At 33.9% G+C, this 26550-nt stretch overlaps 1 protein-coding gene across 1 annotated transcript; it reads left to right on the top strand.

Moving 5' to 3' along the window:
* On the top strand, nucleotides 1-26337 carry LOC108679111 (potassium voltage-gated channel subfamily KQT member 1). Its single transcript, XM_047879733.1, has 13 exons — nucleotides 1-479; nucleotides 1637-1724; nucleotides 2914-3040; nucleotides 5159-5334; nucleotides 6626-6790; nucleotides 8341-8451; nucleotides 9973-10182; nucleotides 12392-12421; nucleotides 13640-13817; nucleotides 19440-19590; nucleotides 21506-21662; nucleotides 22636-22758; nucleotides 25008-26337. The coding sequence occupies exons 1-13, from the start codon at nucleotides 1-3 to the stop codon at nucleotides 25650-25652; spliced, it is 2640 nt and encodes an 879-aa protein (XP_047735689.1). The 3' UTR covers nucleotides 25653-26337.
* Nucleotides 26338-26550: the final 213 nt, after the last annotated feature.

Below are 26550 nucleotides of genomic sequence, written 5' to 3'. Positions count from 1 at the left end.
ATGAGGAGAAAATCAGTGGAAGAATTTAGGTTCAATACAAATATGGATGCTCCTCCTCATAGGATTCTTGATATCCACAATTTGGATCCTCCTCCGTATTGGATACCTTTACATGCAATGTCCAAAGAGAAATCCGGTAAAGGATTTTTGGGATTGAAGAAAAGTGGAGGACAAACTTTAACGGATAAAATCTCCCATTCCATCGGTAGTCACACAAGGAAACGCAGACCACACAGCTTGGAAGCTGAGGCTTCATCCCTGCAGTATATGGACGGTGCAGACCCTCTGGATGTGAACGTTGAAGAATCGTCTTCGTATCCTGAAAACTTGTACCCAATTTACCTGCCCATGGATCAGGCTTTCAAGACCAAATATGTGTTTGCGACCAGGAACAGGAAAGCTAAATCGCTGCAAGAAAGAGTATACACTCTGCTTGAGCATCCGTATGGGTGGAAGTCTTTCATCTACCATTTTCTTGTGTGAGTTCGTCTTCAGGTGTTGAAAAATTAATTAATAAATCGTCAACTCACGGTCTTTAGATCATTATATATTTTACCTTATGAATTCTAATGTCTTTCAACAGGTACCTAAAATTATCTTCAAACAAATAGACGCTTTTCTTTTTCGACTTCTGAATGAAACTTGTTTGCAAAATAGAAATTTAATATTCGATGAAGCAGTTCACATTTCTTCCGTCTCATGTATGAGTGAAATAAAATGTTTATTTTTGAATAATCTATTTACCTTTGTCAAATAGTGATTTTTCTAGCGCAAAAAAAACACGTTACACACAGAGGCTTACATAACAACTCGAGGTCCACTTTCCCGGACACAATTAAAATGTTCATTTCACTTCTTTTTGCCAAGTGATTTCCCATTTCCCAAAATTTTGGAAAGTTTTGGGACGCGTCAAAGGAATGATTTCAAGGCTTCCTAACTGACTCACCACGCATGGCAGAATATAGCCACGCCAGAACTCGATTGTAGCGAATTCATGTAATGCATCACAATTCATTTGAAAGCTCGGTTCAGCATTCGGTTTAAATGACAAGGACTATACATATATTGAGGGTCAAATATGCAAATAATGAAAAATATTAAAATCCTGGACCTCAGAAATTTTTTTTCTGTAATTAAAAACAATTAATAACCGGAAATTTTTATTTTATTGCATATATAAAAAATTCTATTTTATTTAAAACTTTTGATGTTTATAACTTTTAAATGTTCATTTTCTATCAAAATTATAATTTGAGATTTTAACCAAAAAAATCACTAGCCAGTTGATTATTTACCTAATTGTTGTGAGGAATAGCACCATTTTTTAAGGTTGTAATTAGGATGCATGAATTACTAATATCGTTACACCATTTCGGTTATATCGCAACTGATTTTTGTACAATGTATTAGATTATGGTACATGTGAAATTTGTATTACATTACAAGATAAATTCAATTCAGCGACAGGCCTATTCTTCTACACCGATATTACTATGTTATACTATTACTATTAATATATCGTTGAAATTTATCAGGTATTTTAATACTGACCTCACTGAAACGCGTATTAAATTATAATATTGGTCTTATTGAAAAGAGTTTCATACTCTAATTTTGTTTACTTTTTTCTGCGCAGGTTCATGGCAGTTCTGATATGCCTGATCTTCAGCGTGCTGTCCACGATTCCAACTTACGATGATTTCGGGACCGAGCTTTACTATATGGTGAGTGTGAAATAAAACGTAAAATAATTATAACGTAAAATAATAATAAAAAATCTGCAAAACAACGTTATGGTAAATATTAAAGAAAGTATAGGATAACTCAAATCAAGACTTCTATGAACTGTACAATAGTTTGATTTTTGTGATAGATTTTATGGCTGAAATAATGTTCATTTGGGGCTTAAATTCTTATATTTAATGTCATCTCAGTGATTATGTAGAAATGATTCATGTCTCCTAATTGATGATTATAAGCCTAAAAATATTTTTTCATGAGTTAATATTAACAATGCTACATACTGTGACGTTAACTGTAGATGCTTAACTCACTTGTACATTTATTTAGTTCATTTATGTGTTCGCTTATTTGAAGCCAGACATCGTAATTATATGGAGATTTTTTTCAGGTATCCATGATACTTTTCGTATCGGGGTATTTTATTTACCTGAAATTTTCTTCTTTGGCTAATAATGGCATTATGACTGGTTATACAGTATTTTCATTCTTAGTCTGGGAATTATATGGCATTACAAAACGAGGGGGATGGTGAAAATTTGCACAAACTGTTTCGTTCAAATTTCATTTAAATGATGAGGTTCATTTTAAGTCTCAAACAAAGACTGAGGTATTTCTATGCATGATGTGAATTGGGCCAGGTTTTTCATCTACTCTACTATTTTTAGCATTGTAATTTAATTTTAGCATTGTATTTTAATTTTAGCATTGTATTTTAACTTGTAGCTTTGTATTTTAAATTTAGCATTGTATTTTAATTTTATCATTGTCTTTTAATTTTAGCATTGTATTTTAACTTTAGCATTGTATTTTAATTTTAACATTGTATTTTAGCTTTAGCATTATATTCTAACTTTAGCATTGTATTTTAATTTTAACATTGTTTTTTTTCATTTAATTTTTTCATTCGTGATCACAGTTTTCGGAATTACTTAAATTTCAAATTCCTTTGATAATCTATCCCCGGTTTAGCCTTCAGGTCTCTGGATTATATTACAAAATATAACTCAGTACTCACTGCAGTGAGTGACAGAGAGCGCATTTTCTCGTCGACGAAAACGTGAAGTCACGGACGGACGGACGGACGGACAGACATACGGATATGACGAGCATAATAGCGCCTTTTTTTACCCGTATATGAGAAAATGCGCTAAAATTTTTTTTAATTTGCAGGAGATATTTCTGGTTGTGTTTTTCGGGCTGGAATACGCGGTGCGGCTGTGGGCGGCAGGCTGTCGCTCCAAGTATATGGGCTTCATGGGCCGAATTCGCTTCATCAGAAAGCCCATCTGCGTTATAGGTACGAAACAAATGAACTTTGTTCATAATTATGTATTTGATCTGAAAGAAACCTTTAAATCTGAAACCTTTGATCTGAATTATGTATGTGATCAGAAAGAAAAACCTCTGTGTAATATTTTTTCTTGTTATGTAGAGTAAAATTTCGTATTTATTTATATTACAGCTCCTTCGCACGGTTTTTAACATCTGGGAATGAAAGAAAAATTTTATACGTGCTGAAGTCTGCGGGTTTTACACTGAAGATTTAATTAGTGGAAAATTTCTAGTCATTTTGAACAATTAGTATTTATATATGCTAAATCAGTCCATTGATTTAAAAGTAAATAATTTCAGGTCTATAGCATGACTATTTGTTATCAGCAAACTTCCAAAGCTGCTTTCATTGCAAGATCAAACCTGCAAACTTAACCAAATTGATTAATTAACTAATAAAAATTCAATGTTTATGCGCAACAAATCGAAAACCGTCCACTTTGTTCTATTTACTAAAATTCTATTTACTTTACTCAACTTTCTTCTTATAACAACCTTTCCAATCCTGTTTTTTCTACAGTAATTTAGGCAACGCTGCCTACTTCACAACAACTTATTCAAGCCACTGCGTATATTATTATAATTATAATTATTATCATTATTATTATTAATATTATTTATTATTATTATTATAACAGCCTACATAACCCGTTGATTCAACACCATTCCTGATGATAACTAGTTTATTCAACATCATTCCTGATTATAATCCATTAATTCTACACCAGCCTTCTTGATAACCCTGGGATTCAACACCGGACGTGATGATAACACCTGTATTCAACAGACTTGATCGGAGTGCTGGCGTCGGTGGTGGACACTAGGCGCGATGAATACCACTGTATTCAACACTAGACCTGCAGATAACAGTTTTTTCAACACCATACCTGCTGATAACCCATGTATTCAACAGACCTGATCGGCGTGCTGGCGTCGGTGGTGGTGTTGATATGGGTTCAACTCCAGACGTGATGAATACCCCTGTAATCAACTCCATACCTGCTGATAACCCATGTATTCAACACCAGACCTAATGATAATAGGTTTATTTAACACCATACCTGCTGATAACCCATGTATTCAACACCATACCTGCGTATAACCCATGTATTCAACACCATACCTGCGTATAACCCCTGTATTCAACACCAGACCTTATGATAACCCATGTATTCAACAGACCTGCTGATAACTCATGTATTCAACAGACCTGATCGGAGTGCTAGCATCAGTTGTCGTGCTGATAGCCCATGTATTCAACAGACCTGTTGATAACCCACGTATTTCAAAGACCTGATCGGAGTGCTAGCATCAGTGATGGTGTTGATAACCCATGTATTCAACAGACCTGCTGATAACTCATGTATTCAACAGACCTGATCGGAGTGCTGGTGTCGGTGGTGGTGCTGATAACCCATGTATTCAACAGACCTGCTGATAACCCCTGTATTCAACAGACCTTATCGGAGTGCTGGCATCAGTGGTGGTGTTGATATGGGTTCAACTCCAGACGTGATGAATACCCCTGTATTCAACACCAGGCCTGCTGATAACCCATGTATTCAGCACCATACCAGCTGATAACCCATGTATTCAACACCACACCTGCTGATAACCCCTGTATTCAACAGACCTGTTGATAACTCATGTATTAAACAGACCTGATCGGCGTGCTGGCGTCGGTGGTGGTGTTGATATGGGTCAACACCATACCTGCTGATAACCCATGTACTCAACAGACCTGCTGATAACCCCTGTATTCAACACCATACCTGCTGAAAACCCATGTACTCAACAGACCTGCTGATAACCCCTGTATTCAACAGACCTGCTGATAGCCCACGTATTCAACAGACCTGATCGGAGTGCTGGCGTCAGTAGTCGTGCTGATAACCCATGTATTCAACACCAGACCTGCTGATAACCCACGTATTCAACACCATACCTGCTGATAACTCATGTATTCAACAGACCTGATCGGCGTGCTGGCATCAGTAGTCGTGTTGATATGGGTTCAACTCCAGACGTGATGAATACTCCTGTATTCAACACCACACCTGCTGATAACCCACGTATTCAACAGACCTGATCGGCGTGCTGGCGTCAGTAGTCGTGTTGATCTGGGGCATCGACGGGCAAGTGGGCGCGACGTCCACGCTGCGGGGCATCAGGTTCCTGCAGATCCTGCGCATGCTGCACGTGGACAGACAGGGGGGGACTTGGCGTCTGCTGGGGTCTGTGGTCTTCATCCACAGACAGGTGAGGAGCGTCTGCTGGGGTCTGTGGTCTTCATCCACAGACAGTTAGGGAGGGGATATGGTGCCTGTGGTGTCTGTGGACTTGTTGCCTGATGGGGTCTGTGGTCTTCATCAACAGACAAGTGAGTGGCCAAGGACCGCTTTTATTCACAGACACAGGAGGATAAATTATTCAACAACTATTTTTATGAAGAAGTCATCTGATGCGGATTGGATAAAACCAACAAGAAAATAAAATCAAAATTGAAGCCTATTCAAACCACACTTGTTTTCATGTAACCAGCAACTATGTTTTTATTTACAGGCGCTACATTATTAAAACTTCTCAGCACTAAGACATAAAATTCAATATTTTAATTATGCTAGCAACATTACAATGCAAATATAATGCAATTATGGTATCATATAAAAATAATATTATCTAATATAAGGAAATCAAAACTAGCAAATAAAAATAAAATATTAACGCAATTTAAACGTAACGCAGGAATTTGAGTAAATAAAATTAAAAATATTAATAAAAAATTTGACTTGCTTATATTGCCGCAATATGTTCAAAGCGATTTAAGGGTAACCCAATTTATTCCTGTCTTTCTCTACTAGACTTTTTCAACTTATGTACATCATTTATTTATTATGCAAAACATATTACTGCCGTCTTTATTATTACTGCCACACTTATTACTGCCGTCTTGATATGCATGCCAGTTTCTTGCCACTTATACTTTACCAATTAACTCCCTAACTCCAGCCCTTATAAATCATTTATTAGTCACTCGTTATATATAGTTTGCTTATCTCAACTATTTTGGACCGACATTAATGTTTCGTCCCACAGTTCCTACACGCCGTTGTTTTCAACCGTACCAGGTTGAAAACAGTGGTGTAGGGGGAAACAACACATGTTTCTTCCTACTCATTCTCCCCCTACACCACTGTTCTCCCCCTACACCACTGTTCTCCCCCTACACCACTATTCTCCCCTACACCACTGTTTCCCCCTACACCACTATTCTCCCTCTACACCACTGTTCTCCCCCTACACCACTGTTCTCCTCTACACCACTGTTCTCCCCTTACACCACTGTTCCCCCCCTACACCACTGTTCTCCCTTTACACCACTGTTCTCCCTCTACACCACTGTTCTCCTCCTACACCACTGTTCTCCCCTACACCACTGTTCTCCCCTACACCACTGTTCTCCCCTTACACCACTATTCTCCTACACCACTGTTCTCCCCCACACCACTGTTCTCCCTGTACAAATATTCTGCCGTTAATTTGTTCTCAGGAACTCATCACTACGCTGTACATCGGCTTCCTGGGCCTGATTTTCTCTTCGTATTTTGTGTTCCTCGCCGAGAAGAGAGATGACCGCGACGACGCTGATGTCCTTAAAAACGACACGCTCAAGACTGACATCACGAGCTATGCTGATGCTCTCTGGTGGGGTGTGGTGAGTGCTCTACTGCATGTATAGTATTATGTTTATTATGTATAGTATTATGCACACAATAATCCGTATTGCTGTACTACTTTTGTATTGTATTAGGAGACCGACATATAGAATTAATAGACTGACATTACGAGCTATGCTGATGCTCTCTGGTGGGGCGTGGTGAGTGCTCTACAGCATGTATAGTACTACGTTTAGCATGTATAGTATTATACTCACAAAAATCCGTGTAGTACGTAATGTATTAGAGGAACGACATATAGAATTAATAGACTGACATAACGAGCTACGCTGATGTCCTCTGGTGGAGCGTGGTGAGTGCTCCGTAGTATATATAGTTTGTATAGTACCACTGATAGTACTTATAATACGTCGTTTAGTATGTATAGTAGGGTGCGCATAGTAGTCGGTATAGTAGGTATGGTTCTACGTCAAGTATGTATAGTACGAAAAGTAGTATAATATGTATAGCACTAGAACAGAATTGAGTCAAATTAGTTTGCTGTGAAGTATTGAATGGAAAAAAGACAGAAAAAAACAATGAAAGTATCAAAATATTTAGTATATTCTTAATTCTAGCTTGCACGCACCTGGCTAACTTCAATTGAAAATGAAAACAATAGAATTGAAAAAATAAAATGAATAATTGTTTTTGAAACCTTCAAGGATTACAGTTATTTGAATGGCCGTTGAGTGATTTAAAAGAAAATTTAAGATAATTTAACAATTATTATAACTATAATGCTATTATTTACTTTATTTCATGTGTATATTCATTGTATCTCAACTGCTATACGCAATATTAATTCCAATGAACAAAAATTTATTTTACTTAGTCCTCTTTATTCTTTAAAATTCATGTTAATAAAGAATATAGTATCTCATAATGAAAATGTTATCATGTTGGCAATAGTGTCAGAACTATAATATTATAATCACTGGCATAATGAAAATATGACCAACATGGCAATACTATTCATAAATATAAATCATAAATATAAATACTATTCATAAATCATAAATAAAATCATGAGACCAGCATTACTATCGCTATGACAACCAAATCTTAAGATATCCGATCCATAAACAATCATGACTGCTTTTTATTTATAATTTTTTATTTTTTCAATATGATATTTGATTAAATAATGATACCTATAATGTGGTGCCCAGATCACTGTAACGACCATAGCATACTTCATTCGAACAATAAGTTGTCATGACTGCATTGTTATTCAACATATTAAAATGTTCATTAACAAGATATATATTGAAATCATGAAACCAATAATATCGTTCCGCATCATTCTTAAGACAAATTCTCACCTTATATGAACAATAAAATATCAAACCTTCTTGTATATTTATAATATTTAATAATATACCGGTAATATATATATTATAAAATAATATATATACATTTTAAACAGATTACATTATTATTTTCAATTATATACTTTTTAAATATTATAAATTGGATATTTATAATATTTAAATCAATAATAATATAATATTTAATAGAATCACGACCCCCATATTACCGTGCCCAGATCACGGTAACGACCATAGGGTACGGTGATGCCGTGCCCCGTACATGGATGGGGAAGCTCGTGGCGTCGTGCTTCAGTGTCTTCGCCATCAGCTTCTTCGCGCTGCCCGCGGTAATATCATCCATATGGAGGAATAAATAATGTCATCCACGTGTAGGATTGAAATAAATAATGTCATCTATATGTAGGATTGGAATAAATAATGTCATCCATATGTAGGATTGGAATAAATAATGCCATCCATATGTAGGATTGGAATAAATAATGTCATCCATATGTAGGATTGGAATAAATAATGCCATCCATATGTAGGATTAGAATAAATAATGCCATCCATATGGAACAGGGATTTGAATAAATAATATCATCCATATGTAACAGGGTTGTGAATAAATAATATCATCCATATGTAGGATTGGAATAAATTAAATCGTCCATAAGGAGAATGGAATTGTATGGATGAAGTCATCCACATGTACAAAATATTTGAACAGATGGAGTAATCCAAATGGAGCAAGGATTTGAATAAACGAAGTCGTCCATATGATGCAAGAATTTGAATAAATTTTATCTTGAATATTTAGCAAGGATTTTAATAGATTGACTAATAGGGAGCACGGCTTTGAAGCAAAAAATATAAATAGGGAGAAGAGACTGGAATGAATAAATTCAATTATATGGAGCAAAGATTTATATTAAGAAAACGTTAATATTGCTTAAATATTTGAATAAAAATCACTCCTATGAATTCAGAATTTAATTATATATATTATGCCGTTTGGTCACTAGAAACTAGCTTAATAAATTACTGGTACAAACTTATATACGATGAATATTATCCTGATTCCAAAATCAACTGATTTTTAAACGAAAAGAAGAGTTTTGTGCTGGAAATTTTCTGAAAATTGATCATTAGCATCGAAGAATAATAAGTTTTAAATTAGAAATAGCACACAATAAATTTAAAGAGCCATAATTTTTTTCGCTGTGAATTTTATGGTTGCATTAATAGCAATCACAAACTCTTCCTGCAATTCCGTATCAATAATTGCAGATTCATTCTCAAATTCGCCAATGTTATGTTTTCAGATTTAAATAATCACATTCATTGCCTCTCGTAGATTCCGTTTATTTCATAATTTTACTGACATTTTGTTTACCTCCTGCACATTTCTTGTTTAAATTTCATGTCAAAATAAAATCATTTTCCTGCATTTTTCGACTGTTTGAAGCTTTTTTGATATAATTACAGGGCATTCTAGGGTCAGGGTTCGCCCTGAAGGTGCAGCAGAAGCAGCAGCAGAAACATTTCTGTATTTTTCTATTGTTTGAAGCTTTTTTTAATATAATTACAGGGCATTCTAGGGTCAGGGTTCGCCCTGAAGGACCTGTTTTTTTCGACTGTTTGAAGCTTTTTTTTATATAATTACAGAGCATTCTAGGGTCAGGGTTCGCCCTGAAGGTACAGCTGAAGCAGCGGCAGAGACATTTATCTATTTTTCGCCTGTTTGATCCTTTTGTATATAATTACAGGGCATTCTAGGGTCAGGGTTCGCCCTGAAGGTACAGCTGAAGCAGCGGCAGAGACATTTATCTATTTTTCGCCTGTTTGATCCTTTTGTATAATTACAGGGCATTCTAGGGTCAGGGTTCGCCCTGAAGGTGCAGCAGAAGCAGCGGCAGAAACATTTCAACCGCCAGATCCCGGCCGCTGCGCTGCTCATCCAGTGCCTCTGGCGCTGCTACGCCGCAGACGCGCACTTCAATTCCTCAGCCACGTGGAAGATACACATGAAGGATCCCAACCATGGCAACCACTCGCAGATTACGCCACTCAGCAAGGTGATTAATTGATTAGTAAGGTGATTAATTAGCAAGGTGAATAATTGACTAGCAAGATGATTAATTGATTAACAAGGTGATTAATTGATTAAAAAGGTGATTAATTGATTAGTAAGGTGATTAATTAATTAGCAAGGTGAATAATTGATTAGCAAGTTGATTAATTGATTAGCAAGGTGATTAATTGATTAGCGAGGTGATTAATTGATTAGCAAAGTAAGAAATTGTTTAGCAAGGTGATTAATTTATTAACAAGGTGATTAATTGGTTAACAAGGCGATTAATTGATTAGCAAGGTAATTGATTAACAAGGTGATTAATTTATTAACAAAGTGATTAATTGATTAGCAAGGTGATTAATTGAGTAACAAGGTGATTCATTGAGTAGCTAGGAAATTAATTGATTAACAATATGACTACTTGATTAGCAAGGTGATTAATTGATTAGCAAAGTGGAATATTTATTAGCTAGTTGGCTTGATGATTAGCAAGACAGTCTGTTGATTAGCACTATGGTGTATCGAACAGCAAGGTGGTGAGTTGATAAGCATGGCTGTCCTTTGACTAACGTTGTGGTCTGTTGATCAGCAAGGTAATGTGTTGATTAGCGAGGTCATATGTTGATTGACGTGGTGAAATGTTGATCAGAAAGGCGGTCTGCTTATTAGCAATTTGGTCTGTTGATGAGCAAGGCGTTCCATTGTCTGTTGATTAGCAAGATGATTGACCGTTGATTAACTAGGCGTTCTATTGAAGAGCAAAGCTGATGATTAGGAAGGGAAGTTGGTATGCTTCTCAGCAAGGTGGTCTGTTGATTAGCACGACGCTGTATTGATCATATAGGTGTGTTATTGATGAGAAAGATGATCTGTTGATTAGCAATATGGTATACTGATTAGCATGGTGCGCTGTTGATTAACTGCTATGAAGGACATCATATTTTATCACTGAAATATTTTTGGAGCTAATTAATCTACTTATAATCTCGTATACTAACAACGACTCGTGATAAATTAAATATTGTAATTAATGTATTAGGACGACGCCGTTGTTGTTATTGTAATGACCTCGGAACTCATGTTCGTACTATTAATACTATCTTGATACCATTTATGTACTATTTATCTGTTAATTGTGGGACGTGCAGAATCTGAATTAAATATACCTATGAAGTTTAGCTTTGATTCAGCCAATTTCAGTATATTCAACCATTTATTTTGAATATTCATCGAATGGATTAATTTATTACCAAATTATCAAATTTATATAATTCATTTAATAAACAAAGATATATTTTTTGAGGTAATAACGGGATATTTCGTTCCAGAATTAAAGAATTTGAGTCCTTTGGCTTCTCTATTCAGCATAAACTTTTTCAAAATTTCAATTGCATAAAATAATAACGAGTCTGTAACACAAAATTTATTCGATATGTAATTAAAGCTTGTCTATCCGGTCGACATGTTTACTTCATAGCGAGTCAGTGTTATTGAATGGCCACGAAATTTTTTTCGTAACTTTTAGCATTCCATCCTAATTTTCTCCTGAATTAGGATGGAAAAACTATACAATATTAATTAATTAATAGATAATGCATAATATTAAACACCCTTATATATTTGATGATCGATGTTCTACCTTCTTACCTCAAGCCTCACAGTCTTCAATTACTGTCTTTAAGACTGAACCGACTAACTATAGTTCTAGAAAGCGACTTGGTAGATAAATTGTAGCCGTATTATTACTGCATTGTAGCCCCTTTTAGCCGTGATTGTTCGTTAACTACAGCTTTATGTTAGCCGGACAAACTGAACATTATACTTAATCCCTAATTATTTCGATAATCGATGTCCAATCTTTTAAACTTATTTTAAAATCTAATTAATGCAACTATATTTCGTACATAAAAAATAGATTTGCAATTTCAAATCATATGCATAGTAATCTTTTCAATAATAACGAATTAGGAACATTAAAAACTGCAAGAAGCTTGATCTTCTATTATAGATGCTCGATGTCGTATTTTTGCACCACTAACACTAACTAAGCACCTAACCAAACCACTTATTGATCATCAACTGTTTAAACTGAATTTATTGCATGCACCATAGTCGTCTAACAGACGTACCTCAACCATCATTATCCCTTCTAAAATAACATATAATAATCCTTTATAAAATAACCCTCTGCATTTTGCAACTCCCACCAGGAAACCTCGTTAACGGCTCCGCTAACTAAGGTGATCTAAAAATTTACTTTAGTTTGCCTTAAATTCGCTTTTAATTCAATATTATTCTTATGTCTCAATTTTTTTAATCAGCTTATACAGCACTTAAACTAAATCATTACAATTCCTGTAGCACGCACGATACCTTAAGCCATCATTACATTTCAATTACCTATACAAATAAAATTGCTTAATTTTAATTCACAATATAAAGTCATAACTTAACACCGACTGTTGTCGCATGGGTTGATTTCCGTAACTGATCATTATTTAACAGATAATGGGAAGCAAAAAATGGCACTAGAATTTAATATTTTGTATAGAAAAATACATTTAGTATACCAGCTCCATTGTCAGTTCGATAATCCTAGAATGGAGCTGGACTCCAAATTTTACTGTTTATAAATATATCGTACTATCTTGTTAGTGTTAGTTTCTTTGCTTTTAAATTCTTGGTTAACCTGCTTTGCATGCAAGAAGTGATCTTATTAAACCACAATTTTACCTTTTCTGATTACCTTCAAAATGTATGTTTCTCAATTTATTGATTTTTCTTTCAGAAGCTACTTTTCAACCTTAAACGCTGTTGTCACAATTGATTCTATTATTTTTACCCCACCTTTAACGTTTTCATTAAAAATATGATGAATTTACTAAGCACATGCTTTGCATTTATATGCTAGGCTAATTTACGATATAAACTTCCCCGTCACTGCTCCTAGCAAGTAGTTTATAGCGATCCACCTGATCATTATCAATATTTATTGCAATACACTTGTTCATTATCAATATTTATTGCCATCCACTTGATCATTATCAATATTTATTGCGTGCATTTTCTCGCAAACTTCCAATTCTTTCAAACTTTTTGTCATAGGTTTTTTAATTCTTTTCGTTAAGCATAATTTTGTCAAGTAAATTGTTAATTTTCATCAGTTTTTTTAGAAGGTGTCTCTTTCTTCTTCTGCACGTATCAGGGAAATGTAAATGGCCTATTAATGAACTACTCATCTCCCTATATTATCACTAATCTTCTTATTCTTAGGGTCAAGGTTTTTTTTGCCCTGCCATTTTTGAACACATCAATTATTTTACTCCACCTTTTAATTTTATATGCACAATTGACTCCACAGTAATTCAAGAAAATATATCAAAATGGCCATAAAATCGTAATTGAACAACGTCCGTTCCCAATTTGAATTGTTTTTACGTCAAGATGTACGTTCACAGATGGCCAAACGAGCAAGCGTTCTTCGACGTCGGAAGTCCAGGAGTAAAATGGATGTCTCTGGGTCTCTGGATCAGCAGCAACAGCCACAAAGTTCCCCGCAGTCTCTGCAAACCACGCCTCAACCACCGGACTCTAATACCACAGACACGGTCTTCTACATGGAAGAAACGCGATCAGGTATTTCGGGCATCTATACCTTACTAAAATTTTCATCTAAATTTCAGTACTTACTTATAGCACCGAACGCAGGTACAGTTGTACCTATACGCATTCCGACAGAATTTTAGTCTCCTGGGACTATACCTTCAAAAAAAGTTAAGAGATCGTAAGTTCATCAGCCAATCATTGACGGCCTTTCTAGCAAAATACACCAATCATAGACAAGAAAATAGAGCGTAAGTACTTACGTTCGCTTAACGAGTTTTGAAAATATGGCCCCAGGTGAAGATTATTTGTTTTGACTTTTGATCTTCAATCATATCGTAATACCCCAGACATTTCGACAATGTTTTTTTCTCCAATCGATAGGCATTATTGGAGTCGATAAGAAATCACTGTGACATCATCATTGGTTCACAAATCTTAATTAAACTTCTATTTTTGCTAAAATACGTAATGCAGCTAATTTGTGATCATGCATTATAAATACGATTCTTTAGTCAATTACGATTTCTGTTTTCGATGTCTACATGGTTTCATTGTAGTTCAATTGCTTCTATCGATGGCTTGTTTAAGTGTAAAATCGATTCAATATTAATTGCTTAATCAGATCTTTAATATGTTGCTTACATTCTGTGCGCATGCTTTGTTTGGTGGTAAATTGTCATGAAAACTCTGGAGTGGGGCCAAAAAAAAATTCAAATATAACAAAATTCTTATATAAAAAATTCTATAAAAATATGAAAAAAGAAGGTTAAATTGCCTGAAATAATAATCATTTCTGAAGCTTCAATTAAGTGCAGTATTTCTTTTCTTTTGGGCCTATCAATTATTGTTGTGTAAACGTCATTGTCGTGTAGTTTAACTTATTTTAGAATTGTTTGTTTCATGTGACTCATACAGTTTCTGTCAATTTCATGCCATAAAATGCCATGTAATACGTGTCTCATCGTTAATTGATGGCAATATTGTTTTTGAAAGTTTTAACATTATTTTACGATGCAATGCTTTTGCCTTTGTGACGATTCCCAACTTTAATCAAGGTCTCAATTTCCCACAAAAACTGTTTAAGATTTTTAATTCCACCGGTCAAGCTTTCTATGGCTTTTCTTTATTTTAATCTGAACGACTTTCCAACTTTCCAACCCCTAAGACACTGCTTCAAGATGGCCATCATTGAAGCGACTTAGAAACCTTTTTCTCGGGACATCACGTGATTCCAATAACCAATCTAACGGAACCTGCAATTTAAATCAGTTAAATGTTATTCCTAACTCCCAAAACCAACACGAATCTTGTTCAAGAATTGCCGAAAGATCCTTCGAATCGCGGACAACAGTCCTTAGCCAGTCAACTGGGAGATCCCTCCAGCCAGAATTTCAAAATTTTGAACTAGGGAGCACCGAAGCAATCTCCAAACGACCGAAGAGCAAATCCCTTCAGTTTGCATCATCACCCGTTAAATATTCAACATCATCAGAAGGTGCTTCGACTTATCAGCCTACACGTGCTGTCTCCACTCAAGCGCTCTCGAAGGTTACATCGCAGAAACAACCCTTCCGACTTCGAGCTCAATCGCTTATACAATCCGTGCATAATGAGTCAGGTTTGTGAGGTCAAGTGCATTACAATCACACACCTCAATTAGAATCTTATATCAAGTCCAGGCTGAGCAATTTTTTTTTCAATTCAAATCGCGAGAAATTTCTTGCTGATTGACATTAAAAGAGTTAGCCTTTTATGGTGATGTACGCTTATTGCGCTGCAAGAAATTTCTCGTTTATTGTATCGATTTTGACTCCGCGTCAATTGTGAGCGGAATCATTTTTCCTTCTGAAGTTAAATAGAAAATTAAAATTTTCAGCTCGGCATGGGCTTCTGTTATGTTAAAAAATACTTTTAAACGCACAATCTTTAGAAAAACGTCGATGCATGACATTAGAGATCTGCAAGCAGCACAGACGTCTGTTCCAAAATCATCGGTGAATCACAGCAAGCTGGACCTCGATTAATGTGTGGCCACCTATGATACGCCTAAGGGATTTTAAAACCTTATTTCCCTGTTTTAACTAAAATGTTATTTACTCTAAAGTGTTTTAACTAAAAGGTTATTTAGTTATGGTCATTATTTTTTACAGTTAGACAGCACTAATTGTATCATGCAGGTTTGATTGATGACGAGAAAATGATTATTATAAACAATTTTCATTTCCTTCCATATGGTTTCATTATTTTCTAAAAAATTCTGGCGAAAGCCTGACTCGATGAATTAAGAAAACAATATGAAAATTGTTTACATGAATTACTTGCTGGCCTTCAATAAAACCTCATTAATTATAGCCATTAACGCACTCAGTTTTAAATGGATAATCGAGATTATTCAGGCTTATAATACTGCATTACTTACGCACCGTGTGAGAACGTGCCATGAAGTTCTGCATGGATTAAAGAACTTGAATAAAGTAAGATGCATGGACTTACCTGCAGTCGATCTTTCTATGATGTTTTGATGAATCACTTTTTTTAATATTGAGTCACATAACAAATATTGCTAGCGCCTATAGAAGATAAATTTGTTAGAATGTCAGCAATTCTTCAAAGTGCGATTTATTTTGATGTATGATTAATTCTTAATTATATGATTCATACATTGTTTAATAGAGCGTCTCCATTAATTGGCCTGTGAAGCACATTTCTGCTCAACAAGAAGTGAAAAGTGAATCCGGTAAAAGTTTTAGCATTTATTTACAGTACCAAAGCTGTATACTTGAAATAACTGACGATCTATTAATTTCTAACTTGATTTCGAACATAGAATTGCATGAGAAATCTTTAGAATTTGTGCAAAATAAAGTGAACACTGTGTACAGTATGCAAGTTATGTTTGATATTTAACATTATAGCTGCCATTCTGTTACACTCTACTTTGGCACGGCTTGAATATAAGTTTTTCGGAGCGGAAAAATATATATCTATTATGTTCTGGATGACTGTCACTTATTTTGTCTTATTTTATTGTGTGTTGACATATTAAAATTAGGCAACACATAATGTTATTATTTGTTATGCTTGTCTAAAAAAATTATGAAATGAGTGTTTCATTGCGTGTAATAAAGTAACGCGTGTTTCACTGTACATTATACATTGTCTCGCGTTAACAATTGCACCAAATGTCATTTACGCTCGTTTTTTTCTTGCAATCTCCACAAAATTTTTTTCAGTACAAAATTTATTTTTCACGTGGCTGCTTCATTCACAGAATTGAGATAAAACACAGACGTTTGCACGGATAAAGTGTGTAGTTCATTTTTTTAACTTTAATTCCATTTTTATTTCGTTTCGATGCGTGATTGGTGGATTTACATGAATAACTTGCAAATAAGATGTTTAATTTTCTATAATTTTGTTTTCAATGATGATTTAATTTTTGATTTAAAAATATTTTTGAATATTTAATTCCGTTTTATTTGAAAAATATTTTCCGTTTTATTTGAAAATAAAACGGAAATCCGGAAAATGCGGTTAGTAAAAATTTTTTTAACAATGTAAAGCAGATTTTTTTAATTACTTTATTACACTACAAATATATTTTTCGGTTTCTAAACCAAATGTTACATTTCCCTTAAATGTTCTACGAAATTTTCAATACTATAGACAAGGTCCTGCCTTGACGAAGTATTGAGAGTTGTGAATGTTTTTTCTTGTGAGTCCGCCAATTTTTTTATGTTGTGCCCCTTTTTACTTCTGTTTTTGATTTGAATAATCATGCGGTTCTATACCTGTTAGTAACTAATTATATCTTCTTGGGAAATATGTTACGATATTTTTCGTGTTTTTTGGTCAACGTCTCACTGTCAGGAAAATTTCAGGAATTACTGCAGCTGTATAAATTGCCATCATTTTCATTTCTGACTATCATTTATTAATTATCAAAGAATTATTATTTAAAGTACAACCAATCAACCAATATGAAATTGTAACATAATTATCATAGACGCAGCACCCATGCAACAATCAAAAACTAATAGAACATTTTTAATGTCCCTCTCTCTAACCAGCTCGCCCCTTATAACCAACACCTACTGTTGCAAGTGTATGGGAATTACCAAGAAGCCAAGTGATATTCATGAATTCATTTGTCTGCCACTTTAATTCGCATGTATATTTCACACTAATTGAATTTTATTATTTATATTACACTAATTAATTTTCACAAGAGAATCACACCCAAATCCATTTTTTCGTAAGTATATTTTAAACGAAGAAATAAAGCATTCATTCCAATCACGAAATAAATCTTAAACGGGGAAAAAACACACAAATTTATTTTACCTCTGAAAAATTTTCTGAAGCCCAGCTCCATCATTAGTTCGAAAAGACTACAATATATGTACGACCAGTTTATTTAAATTCACATAACGGGTATTGACATCTCAATTAACATTGAATAGACATTGTAACTAGAAATAATAGTACGCAAGTAAACTATATTTACACACAATTTCTACCGGTTGAGAATTCCAGTCAGAATTCAAACTGGGCTTCTGTATTAAAATATTTTGGTAATATAAAATTCTTCAGTAGGAAACGCGCGCAATGGAAATTTCGGTCACTATCGAACTTTGCACTACAACTTTGGCTGTACTTTTTGCTTCCATTTCCTGAATTTTCGGATTAGTGAATTTTAGAAAGCATTTAAATTATTTTGTTGATTGATTGATATGTTAACAAAAGCCTTGTTGGTGCTTCTACTTCTATTTCTACGGTTTGTCATCTTCTATGTTTCATTTTTCAATTCAGGTTTTAATTTACAATCTGTGAATTTGGTTGGATTAATCAATCGTACTTGTGTCATAGTATTTTTGAACTGACGATGTGACAATGGACGTGAAAACAGAAAATTTGTTTATAAAAATTTTCTTTTTTGGTGTTCTTTCCCTTTTTCTCTCATGAATTATTGGTTTAACAACAAATCAGGAAGTCCAGTGATTTTAATACTTTAATAATCCAGTGATTTTAATACTTTAATAATCCAGTGATTTTAATACTTTAATCACAATCTTATGCAATTATCTCATGAATCTCACGTTGAAATTATTCCAACCTCTTGATTAAAATTGAAAAATACTTGGCGATCATAATACTTCATCGCAATCTTATGCAGTTATCGCATGAGTCTCACGTAGAAATTATTCAAACATCTTCCTTAAAAATGTAAAATACTTGAACCTTGTTAGTTATTCGGCAGAAATACTTAAAATCCTGGTCATGAGTTTAACACAAATAATTGAAAAAAATCCGTATATTACAATGGGTAAATTTCAAAAATAACACAAAAATAGGTAATTCCTCAAAAAATCAAATACGTGCGATCCAAAAAAATTAAAAATAATTAATACGCTAAAAATATAATCACTATGAGACATAAATACAAAATCTTCCACCATATGTATCACAGTAAAATGAATTTAACATGTATGTCTGTTTCAGAAACCATATGTATCACAGTGAAATTAATTTAACATGTATGTCTGTTTCAGAAACCAAATGTGTCACAGTAAAACAAATCTAACATGTAAGTCTGTTTCAGAAACCATATGTATCACAGTAAAATAAATCTAACATGTATGTCTGTTTCAGACGCCCGATCAAGGAGAGAAGGCGACCTGGTCTCACAGGGAGGCGGGCTGCTGTCCAGAACTTCTACGCTGCACAGCCAAGCGTCCAGCGGCACCGAGGTCGCTTCAGACGACATCGACTTGGACATAGAGGAGCCCAGGGGACTAACAACGTGGGGAAATACTATATATGAATTATATTAATTAGTTAGTGAGGTATATGAATTAGTTGGCCAATTTAGTAAGACACGTTAATAATTAAAAAGATGAATATTTCGAATTAGATGGTTGCATTGAATATAATAATGTTATATGATTAATATCAATTTTAAATACAATAAACCACTGATTTATTGTGGTTTACTGGAATTCATATGATTCGTATATATTAATTATATGAATTAGTTAGTGAGGTAAATGAATTAGTTGGTGAGGTATATGAATTTGTTAGTGAGGTAAATGAATTAGTCAGTGGGGTATATGAATTATTTAGTGAGGTATATGAATTAGTTAGTGAGGTATTTGAATTAGTTAGTGAGGTATTTGAATTAGTTAGTGAGGTATAGGAATTAGTTAGTGAGGTATATGAATTAGTTAGTGGGGTATATGAATTTGTTAGTGAGGTGTATGAATTAGTTGGCCAATTTAGTAAGACACGTTAATAATTAAAAAGATGAATATTTCGAATTAGATGGTTGCATTGAACATAATAATGTTATATGATTAATATCAATTTTACATACAATAAACCACTGATTTATTGTGGTTTACTGGAATTCATATAATTCATATATATATTAATTATATGAATTGGTTAGTGAGGTAAACGAATTAGTTAATGAGATATATGAATTAGTTAGTGATGTATATAAATTAGTTAGTGAGGTATATGAATTAATGTGAGGTATATGAATTAGTGAGGTAAATGAATTAGTTAGTGAGGTATATGAATTAGTTAGTGAGGTATATGAATTAGTTTGTGAGGTATATGAATCAGTTAGAATCTATGAATTAGTTAGTGAGGTATATGAACTAGTTAGTGAGGTATATAAATTAGTTGGTGAGTATATGAATTAGTGTGAGGTATATAAATTAGTTAGTGAGGTATATGAATTAGTTAGTGAAGTATATGAATTAGTTTGTGAGGTATATGAATTAGTTGGCCAATTTAGTAAGACACGTTAGGAGTTAAAAAGAGGAATATTTTGAATTAGATAGTCGCATTGAATATAATAATTTTATATGATTTATAACAATATTATATACAATAATCTGCTGATTTTTGGAAAATACTTATAAAATATGGTTAGTACGAGCATGAATAAAATCGAATGGTTATGAAGATTAATAATTATTAAGTATTCGATTCCATCGAGATTATATTGTTTATGGCTGTTACTGTAGTATGCCAATATAGCAATAAATCATTTGTTCTGATACTTTGCAGCAAATAAATATTTTTATGGAATGCGAATTGTATATTTTAATATCATATCGATGATAATAATTAATAATAACACCGAACGCTATGTTTAACGGAAAAAATTCTTAATTGCAGCGCTCATATTGCTGTCCAATCTTAGCTATTTCAAAACAACTTGCTCAATTTTCTCGCGAAAATTGTTTCTAAATGAAAATGCGTTGAGGTTAATTGCGATTCTGCAAAACTTTAATCAAATATTCTACTAACATGCGAATTTCGAAGAAATAAGACTAAACTACACTGTAGGAAAAATATCAAAACAAAACTGAATATAAAATTGTAACTTACCAAACGAAATAAGAAATTGCAAAGGACCAAATAATTGAACGATGTGGAATGTTTAAGTCTCCTAAATTAGATATACAAACTATATATTATAAAACTGCAACTAAGGTGCTTCGGGGTATGTTCTATCGTTATACAGAGGCAATCAAACTGACAAACTGTCCTGTCTATTGAAGGGGTGAACACTCCTGACATGTTTCAAATAAATTTCAAATACCTTTCAAATCCATAATTTTTAAATGCTTTGGACTGCAATTTTGACATAAATTACTATATAAAGTACAACGATTGCTATTTAACAATTTTCAAATTTTTTTCAGGCTAACAGACGCTCACCGGAACGCCATCAGAGCAATACGAAAAATAAAATATTTCGTCAGTCGACGAAAATTCCAGCAGGCGAGAAAACCGTACGACGTGAGAGACGTCATCGAGCAGTACAGTCAGGGTCATGTCAACATGATGGTTAGGATTAAAGTGAGTCAAATAATGTGTCATGTCATCGAGCAGTACAGTCAGGGGCATGTCAACATGATGGTTAGGATTAAAGTGAGTCAAATAATGTGTCATGTCATCGAGCAGTACAGTCAGAAATATGTTAACATTTATTATTAAATAATAACATACTCTTCAAATTGTAATAAGCAGTGTTACAAGATTATCATTAACTGGGTTATAAAATTATACAAGAAATTGTAGTAACATCAACAGGGATTGCACATTAACAGCAATATAACGTGATTGCACAACGTATGAAATGTTTCGCTTCTATTTCCCTATTGTGATTTATTCCCCTATTTAGTGTGTGATGTGAATCTTCTCCTGAATTTATACCATAATTTTGAGTGGTTTTAATGCTTCGTAGAATATTTTCCACTCTATTTTATTATAAACTAACCCTAATAGGCTCATGGAATCAATAAAATTGACACATGAGAATTAATAATCTGGTTAAACAATATTTTAAATAATATTTGCTCTGCAAAATTTTAAATCACCTTAGCTCCCACAAATTTATGAAGAAATAGGCTGATGAAATTTTTATATATGATAAGCTCCAATAATTCTTGCCGATGATATGCTTATTTATGAAAAAAAAATGGCTTATGAAATTTTTCAATGTAATAAGCTCAAACAACTGTTTCAGATGATTCGCTTATAATATTACTAAATTTAATTAAATCATAAGATCATTTGACAAAAGCCTCATAAAATAACGACCTCAGGAGCTGCAGCGCAGGCTCGACCAAACCCTGGGCAAGCCTGGCAGTTAATATTAATAAATTTAATTAAATCATAAGATCATTTGACAAAAGCCTCATAAAATAACGACCTCAGGAGCTGCAACGCAGACTCGACCAAACCCTGGGCAAGCCTGGCAGTTAATATTATTAAATTTAATTAAATCATAAGATCATTTGACAAAAGCCTCATAAAATAACGACCTCAGGAGCTTCAGCGCAGGCTCGACCAAACCCTGGGCAAGCCCGGCAGTTACCTCGCCGGCATCGACAAGTCTGGCAACGTTCGCCCCATGACCATCGGGGCCAGGCTGTACAGAGTCGAGCAACAGGTGATCACTATATGCTATTAACCCTCTAAGGTTAATAGCCTTAAGGTTAATAAGGTTTATAGCCTTAAGGTTAATAAGGTTACAAGCCTTAAGGTTAATAAGGTTAATAGCCTTAAGGTTAATAAGGTTAATAGCCTTAAGGTTAATAAGGTTAATGTCCTTAAGGTTAATAAGGTTAATAGCCTAAAGGTTAATAAGGTTAATAGCCTTAAGGTTAATCATTAACCTTAAGGTTAATAATAATAAGGGTTAAGGTCACCTTAACCGTTAAGAGGGTTAAGGTGACCTTAACCCTCTATACCCAGTGAAAATTTACAGATGCGTAGCTTCTGATTTGGGGTACCGGAAGCTGGAGGCGACTCTAAATTTTGTTAGGGTAACCCTCTACCGCCTGACATGAGTAACCGGAGTGATATTAGTAGTATAATAATATTACTAATATAATATAATAATATTAGTAACCGGAGCAATTTTAGTAGCATATTACTATCACTTATATAATATAATAATATTAGCAATATTAATAATATTAGTAACCGGAACAATATTGGTTGTAGATTGATATTCCAAATATAATAATATTAGATTATTCTTAAAATTAGTAACCGGAGCAAAATTACATATATAATATTATAATAATATTAGTAACCGGAGATATATTAGTTGTATATTAATGTTACTAAAATAATATAGTAATATTAGTATTATTAATAATATTAGTAACCGGAGCAATATTAGTCGTATATTAATATTACTAATATAATATAATAATAATAGTATTATTATTAATATTAGTAACCGGAGTAATATAAGTAGTGTATAAATATTACTAATATAATCTAATAATATTAGTGATATTAATAGTACTAGTGACCGGAGCAATATTAGTAGTACATATATATTATTAATATAATATAATAATAGTAACTAGAGCAATATTGTCACACAAGTGTAGCCGAAAAGGATAGGTTCTAGTGAGCGCAAAATGACTTGCACCGATGGTTGCCGCCACGTACGACAACTTTAAAATGTTCTCTGTTGCGTACAAACATCCTCAGGTTGCTACACTCAATAGTTTACGTATAATTTGCCGCCACGTACGACAACTGTAAAATGTTCTCTGTTGCGTACAAACGTCCTCAGGTTTCGTATAATTTGCCGCCACGTACGACAACTTTAAAATGTTCTCTGTTGTGTACAAACGTCCTCAGGTTGCTACACTCAATAGTTTACGTATAATTTAACTTGAAAGTTATGTTCCCGCAGAGTGACATACGGCGGTAGAGGGATAACACGTTGAGTGTGGCTCGACCCCACATAGCTGCCAGATGGCCTAAAAACGGCCAAGTCCGCTGACAAAAATGCCTATAATTCAATAAATACAAGTAAATTTGTAGGTTCCGGTGCTAAAATTTAATTTAAATTTCACCGTATTTTTTACAATTATGGAAGTACCGATATCATAAATTTTTGCCGGCCAACGCAATTGAAAAGACTATACCTACCGCGGAATTTGTAATAATATGGAAGCATTGATTTCATAAATTTTTGTCGGCCAACGTCACTGAGAAAACTAAATCGCGGAATTTGTCCGGAAAAAATACCCATCAGGCCAGCGGTGGGTTGTGCTGCACTCAACGTGTTAAGGCAGGAAAAATTATATCACTACAAACTCTAATTAATTTAATCTATTAGCTTTAATCTATTAGCTTTAATCTATTTTTAATCTATTAGCTCTTGTAGCAGTTGCCTTTCTTATTATTACATCTATAGAGGAGTCCAGGGCGCAACTATACTCATTAATAAAAAAATTTTGAGATAAGTTACGAAAGTAGACCAGCTCTATACCAATGAGTATACTGCTGATCTACATCTATAGGGAATATAGGACTAGTCTATCTAATATACATTTAGATTACCATGGAAATTACAATGGAAATTTCAATTTATATTAAGAAAATTGCCGTAGTAGACGATAAAGCGCAGCAACCTCGTCTGTGTAGGTCAACTCCAACCTTCTTTCATCTTGCTCATCAAAATCAATTTTTCGTATACACACACATCAATGGCTTGCGATATGTCTTTTAATCTGTATAAAAACTGTATACAAGATAAAGTTGGATGACATTTAAATTGAATTTACAGCAAGCCATCTTTTTATTCATGAAACGAAATTTTTTAATCACGGTTACTGAAAATGCGTTTAATTTTGAATTTTAATTTTTACTGAAAATGTTTTTCTTTTGCAGTTGCAATCACTTGACAAAAAACTGGACCAGATCGTGATATCCTGCAACTCACTTGCGGATCCCCAATGGTCGAAGCGAAAATCTTTGCCAGATTCTATTCCTAACGAAAATCCTGTCAATTATCTGAGATCTCATACAACCAAAGTGGTCAGCCCAAAAATGACGCTTGAAGAACGACAAAAATCTTCTACGTCACATGAAGCCGCAACCTGTATCGTGGATAGTGAAATTTTGACAGGATTTGGAGCACAAGAATCATCGGTGATGGGAGGAGAATCGAATTTGGATGTGGAAACATTACCAGGTAGTGGATGTGTAAAAAGTGAGGTATACCCATTCACTGTTGGACCCCCAACTGACGCGACATCTGTGAGGGGGCTACGTATATCAAGCTCTTTTTCAGAAAATGGTACAGAGCAAAGTCAAGAAAATGAAGATGGTTTTCGAAGAACCGCTTCATCGTTTGACATGCCCAACGACGGACCGAGTGAATTTTCTAGTCCATTTCCAGGCACAGCCAGGAGCCAAGAAGCAGGGAATCCACAATCTTTTACTTTATTTCCCCCTAGGACATCCTCACCCGCATCAGGAATTATTGCCCCGATCGCCTTACCAGAATTTAAAAGCGACGAAGATTCAATATAGCCACCGCTGAATCAACTTGATCAATTCAATACCATCACGTGTCGAATAAGATTCATTATAGAGAATAATTTGTTGGTAAATAGTGAAAAACCTTTGGTATATTATATATGTCCATGGACAATTCGAAATTCCACATATCATGGCGTTAAAATATAAGGCTAAGTAAAATCATCTTTAAAAGATTTTGACCTTAAACTTTGACATTCGCTCTTATGCTAACGAAACTAATTTATGCAGTAATGAGAACTTTATCAGTAGATACCTTTGTGAATCCTTTTGAGTAACTACAATTCAATTTAATACATGTTGTTGAACGTTACGCCAAATGTGTTTCCACTCGATTTTTTATTCGTTATTTCAATCTTTGATGATTAATGTTAAGAATTTATTTGATGATTGCATTGGTCACATACGCAGCTGTGAGTGAGTTCTGCCGATGCTATGCTACAGTAGAATATTTCTTTATTTAAATAGCGAAGAGAGCGTTAGTAGAATAAGGTCCACTCTTCTTTAAAGTATCACACCATTTTAATTCTAAGCACAGAGCTTTATCACCCTTTATAATAAAACTTAAAGACTTCCTCCTTTAAAAACTATACAGCAAGAAGGTGTTACCTTCCTCAAATTAACATTAATCTCTAAAGAAATACAAATATTTAACGTTTTATGCATTTTGTGCAATTAATTTTTAACATTTTATTATTTATTTAACATTGCTGGTTTCAAAACAAAATCAGATCTTTGAAGGGTAACTCAACAGGAACCATTCAACTTGTGAAAAATCAGCCACTTTCTTAAGGTTCTAATTTGGATAAGATTGTTGCATTCTTTGCATAGATATTTTTTATTTATGAATGCTTTATACAAGAACTGCTTAAAATATTTTTTCAAAATTGTG

This window comes from Hyalella azteca, unplaced genomic scaffold (assembly GCF_000764305.2).
Source record: "Hyalella azteca isolate HAZT.00-mixed unplaced genomic scaffold, Hazt_2.0.2 contig3659, whole genome shotgun sequence".
In the NCBI taxonomy this organism is placed as follows: Eukaryota; Metazoa; Arthropoda; class Malacostraca; order Amphipoda; family Hyalellidae; genus Hyalella; species Hyalella azteca.
This window is presented reverse-complemented; position numbering and strand designations above follow the sequence as displayed.